The sequence below is a fragment of the Triticum urartu genome, chromosome 1 (genome assembly GCF_003073215.2).
Source record: "Triticum urartu cultivar G1812 chromosome 1, Tu2.1, whole genome shotgun sequence".
NCBI classification, from domain to species: domain Eukaryota; kingdom Viridiplantae; phylum Streptophyta; class Magnoliopsida; order Poales; family Poaceae; genus Triticum; species Triticum urartu.
In genome coordinates, this window is record NC_053022.1 from 168,518,003 (window position 1) to 168,523,531 (window position 5,529).

Sequence of the window (5,529 nt, forward strand, 5' to 3'; positions counted from 1 at the left end):
GGCCGTGACGGATGCAAGTTTTGAAAACATGATGATGCAATGCACATGATGACATGGCAAGATGCAACACGCAAGCAAAAGACAAGGCAATAACGGCGAATAACTGGAAGACACCTGGCGCAACGGTCTCGGGGCGTCACCATAATGCATACGTTTTCTCTGCTCTCCTCGTCCGCTTCTGCCCACTGCATGTGCCGCATGGCCCACATGTCATTCAACCACCGACCCATCACACCCATCTCTCTCATCCTTTTTCTCTCTCCTCATCCATGCCACACCGCGAGTGCCACGTCGGCCTCCTCCCGTGGCATCTTCATCGACCCCGCTCCTCGTCGTGGCTTCGCCCTGTTGCGCCCGGCGTCAACTTGCCACGGCCTTGCCTCGCTGCTCCCAGCCGCGCCCCGCTGCTGCGTCCGGTCGCGCCTAGCGTCACCTCGCCGCGCCCTGCCGCGCCCACCCGTGCCCGTCCTCAACTCGTCGTGGCCTCGCCTCGCTGTGCTCGGCTGCGCCCGGCCGCGCCCATCCTCGACTCGCCTCGCCCCGGCCGCGCCCGGCCCCGTCGCGACGGCCTGGTCCAGGTGCTGGTAGCTGGTGCTCACCATTGGCTCGAGGTCATGAAAGGAGTTGACGAGCACGTGGTCGGCCTGGTCCAGCCCATCGAACTGCGACAGCGCCGAGTCCGTGAACGTCGGGTACCACGCCTGCGCGGCGACGAACGGTGGCACGTCGTTGGGCCCGAGCTCCACGGAGAGCCTCCCCCGAAGCGCGCTCCCGTCTGCCAGTGGCAGCGCGACCCGCCCCACGGAGACCTCGCCGTACAGCACGTCCACCGCGCACATCTGCGTGAAGAACGCTGTCGCGGCCACGCCGGCCTCACTCGCCACGCGTCGCGCCCACGGCAGGTGCGAGTCATACACGAGCACCCGGACGTCGTCGGCGAGGAGGAGGAACCGCGCAAGCGTGTCGGAGCCATGCATGCATGCTGGTGCTGTCGCGCCCGGCTGCTAGCTAGCTAGCCGCAGCCAGCCGCACGCGTAACTCGGAGCGCAGGCGGGCGCGACCCGGAGCATGCAACATGGAGCACATGCGGGCGCGGGGACGGAGTGAGCTGCGGGGCGAAGGGTGGGGCTTGCGGGGCGAGCGGCGGCCGAGAGCTCGCGCGAGGAGGCGGAGCTCGCGGGCGCGGGGGCGGGGCGAGGTGGCGCGGGAGCACGCCCATCAAGTGTTCGATTGAATGCCGACGCGGACATGCAAAAAATGCGTCTGCCTCCTGCTGGGCGCATTAGCCGACCCAAATGAAAAAGCGGACGCGGACACGTAGACGAACGACCCAAACGGACAAAATGCGGACAAAATCGATGTCCGTTTGGGTCTCCCCGTTGGAGTTGCTCTAACTGTCCCGGAACTCGCAGAATTGAACGTCGCTGGAGCCATCTCACGCGCATGTGCTCTACACTAGAAACCTTGTGGCAGAGGCGACCTCTTCGCATTGGCGCCGTCCCTTCACCGCTGCCACCGCCAACCAGGCTATGAGCTGCCGCTGGCAGATCTGGGTGCGTGAGATGGCCGACATGCAATGTATGTACAGTATGTACGTACTATGTTCCTCACCGGACGAACAGTCGGACAGACGTAAGATTTGCTTTCTGGGACCAAACTTTTCTTCGGCAGGTACTCTCCAACTTTCCATACCTTTCGGCTTTACAAGGTACTAGTAGGCTTTTCCTGTCGATTATCCGTGGCTGGTCCAAGCAAATCCTCCCAAATCATCTTTTCGGCGGAGAGAAGAAAATTCAGGCAGGTGCAAATGATTGATCATCAGTCCAGATAATTATTCCTCCAATAGAATTCTTGATTTCTCTCCCGAAATTAGTCCAGACTCAGATATGCTAAAAAAAAGCTGCTTCTGATGCTAGCTTTGTCCATTCCATCAGTTGGCCCCAGTCACCGAGAACAACATCATTTCCCGCCCCTAGCTTGTAGTGAAATCTCGACCAGTAGTTTGGCAGCATTTCAGCAGGCTTTGGAAACATTTCGGCATATCAACACTATGCGAAATCATCTGCTTCTAGGGAAGAAGAAAATGTTCAAACTGAGGGGTTTAACAACACATGCATTCCAGGGTGAGGTGCAGAGGTATTTATTTCAGGGGGAAACCTGAAGATCTCTTCTTTAAACAACTGTCAACTAATAGATAGGACAGGTCCATAATATCAAGCAATTGTTTTTTCCATATCCGAAAGGTAAACTATTTTGAGGCAAAATTCAAGAATTCTATCTATTTGGAGAAGTCCTTCCCAGTTCCCAAGGCAGATTTCAAACATATTGACTGATAGAAGATAAAATAGGGGTTACAATGCATCACACACTCGTATTCATCCACAGTGGGGAAATATATAATAGAGTACATGGGAGAGAGGAAGAGAGATACACACGCACGTAAACAGACTAACAATCGATCCTAGATCGATGGGAAGATAGATGCGGCTAACAGCCTTGCATGCGCCATGCAAGGGCGGTGGGTGGGTGAAGCGTACGACCAGCTCTGACCGGTAACACCAAGTCCAACAGTAGACCAAAGCATAGTCTAACAGCCCCCCACAGTGTCAACGTGGGCTTGCCGGACGTTAAGACTGGAGCGGAATTCAGCAAAGAGCATGGTCGGCAACCCTTTTGTGAAAATTTCAGCATACTGCGAAGAAGTGGGAACATGCAGGACCCGAACCTCGCCAAGCGAAACCTTGTCACGCACAAAGTGAATGTCGATCTCGATATGCTTCATATGACGGTGTTGCACTGGGTTAGCAGACATGTAGACAGCAGACACATTGTCATAATAGACAACAGTGGATCTGGACACTGGCTGGTGAAGCTCCTGCAGAAGTTGCCGCAGCCATGAAGTTTCGGCAACAGCATGAGCGACGGCGCAATACTCAGCCTCCGCACTGGACCTGGAAACGGTTAGCTGTCGCTTGGATGACCACGAAACCAAATTATCCCAAAATAAATGCAGTAACCAGACGTCGAGCTGTCAGGACCCTGATTCTAAGTCACACCGATCTAGCCTGTAACATCTCATATCACTTTGCGGCCTCACGCACGGTATTCCCACGGTGTCGCCTTACCATGGCCGGGACGGTTTGCGCCTTTTGGCCCACGTATATGATAGTGTCGCTAGCATCCATATGATAGAGAACCCGGGCCGACATGACTAGTCGTGAACCCAAAGTGGCACTAACTTACGGGAACAGGCATACATGAATCAACATCGAGCATGTCGGTCAGCAGCATGTGAATCCGGGCTGTAGCACTGGGCTAACAGGACTCCGGATGTCACCGCGTGACATTTCCCCGAAGGGACAGACACAGGAACAAAGTGAATCACATGCCGGCCAGTCAAGTGCTCCGGAGCAGTAGTGCTGGGCTAGCAGGACTCCGGTGAACCGGGCTGTAGCGGACTACTATGGCTCATGGAAGCACAAGACTACATTTCCCCATAAGAGAGGCTACCAAGGATAAACAACTAGGTTGTCGGATCCCACACATACCAAGCATTTCAATCATACACACAATATACTCGATATGTGTAAATACAACATGGCATCACAACATAACTCTACGACTCAAGTATTTTATTCATTAGGCTCCAAGGAGCGAGATATTACAAACATGGGTCTCATGACCCAACATTCAGAGCATACAAGTCAAAGCACATGCGAAAGCTTAACTTGTCTGAGTACAGACAACTAAAAATGAAGAAGGCTGAGGAGCCTGACTATCTACCAGACCCTCCCAAGGGTACAAGATCGTAGCTGAGGTAACAAGCTAAACGTCGAAGTCCAAGCGAAACTACTAGCGAGACTGAAGTCTCTCTGCAAAACATAAAATAAGCAACCATGAGTACAAATGTACCCAGCAAGACTTACATCAGAACTATCTACATATGCATCCGTATCAACAAAGGGGGTGGTGGAGTTTAACTGCAACAAGCCAGCTTTGACTCAGTGGCTAACCTGAACTATGACTGCAAGTAACTCGTTTGAGGTGGCGCACACGAGTCCATAAATTCACCATATCAATACACCACTATGGATCCGCTCCCGTCTCCCTGCGAGAACGCCATCCATAGCACTCACGCTTATCTTGTGAGTTTTAGAGTAACCACTTTCACTTGTCTATGAACTATGCAAGGGGTCCAAGTTTCCATATCTGAGGAATCCGGCTATTCGAATACATAATGATAACCCTGCAGGGGTGTACTTCTTCACACACGCTCCCACCACTTACCGTCGTTTACACGACATGTACTCGGCAACCTTCAAGCGGAAGCCCAACGAGGGTGTCGGCCACGGCCTACCTAAACACCTAAGTCTCTAGTCCAGGTTTATCGCCTATTCAGGTTCCATCCGCGGGGAGTCCGGCCGAGGTTTCCACATACGGCCCCGAACGATGTGAACAGGGTTCCCGAGACACCAAACAGGCGCCCGGTACACCGTGCCATGGTGTATCTACCGCAACATAGCCCACCCCTAGGGTCAGCGCTACGCACGGCCGCCAACACATAACCTACAAACACCAGAAACTAGTTGCAACTCCTGGACAGAGTACTAGGGTGACTAAGAAGCTGAGAGGGTCAATTAAGGATCCCAATGAGTGGTAGTAGTTGTTCATGGATCAACAGACACAGGAACTCAGTTCTGAGGACGGCTGCAATGAAGACAACCCACATGTACTCCTACATGGCCTCTCACGCTACCTTTACCAAATCGTGTTCACACACTTAGCTCACACACAGTAGGACATGTTCACACACCTCCGATTCATCCCGATGAATCAGACCTGACACAACTCTATGCAATAGCAGGCATGACAAACAAGCATGAATGAGTAGGCACATCAGGGCTCAAACAACTCCTACTCATGCTAGTGGGTTTCATCTATTTACTGTGGCAATGACAGGTCATGCAGAGGATAAGGGGTTCAACTACCGCAGCAAGTAACAGATGAATCGTTGTTGTCCTAATGCAGTAAAAGAGAGCCGGAGCGAGAGAGTGGGATTGTATCAGAATGAACAAGGGGTTTTTGCTTGCCTGGCACTTCTGAAGATATCATTGGGTCTTCAATCAGTGTCAACGATAACAGCGTCGGTACAACGTCTATCGTGAGGGGACAAATACCGGCAACAGAGAAAGAAACACAATCAATGCAATGCACAATATGATGCATGATCATGACATGTCAATATGCTGTGGTTTGAGCTAATGCAACTAGCAACATGTTAAATGGAGTTGGTTTGAACCCTAGGTTCAAATTCAAACTCCATATGTGAGAGTTTAAATTCTATTTATGTGAATTGGCCTAAACAGCAGCCATAAGTTGTTCTAACATGCATGAAAATGCCATAAACAGATTCCTTGAATTTTTCTGATAATTTTTCATATATAAATTATTTCATTTGGAGTTACGGTTTAATTTCTATGATTTTTTGAAGTTTAAGTCATTTTCTGGAACTCCTGAATTGTTTTAAAA

At 51.6% G+C, this 5,529-nt stretch overlaps 1 protein-coding gene across 1 annotated transcript; it reads right to left on the reverse strand.

The window, feature by feature from the left end:
- Positions 1-263: 263 nt before the first annotated feature.
- On the reverse strand, positions 264-977 carry LOC125532785 (UDP-glycosyltransferase 79-like). Its single transcript, XM_048696699.1, has one exon. The coding sequence runs from the start codon at positions 975-977 to the stop codon at positions 264-266; it is 714 nt and encodes a 237-aa protein (XP_048552656.1).
- Positions 978-5,529: the final 4,552 nt, after the last annotated feature.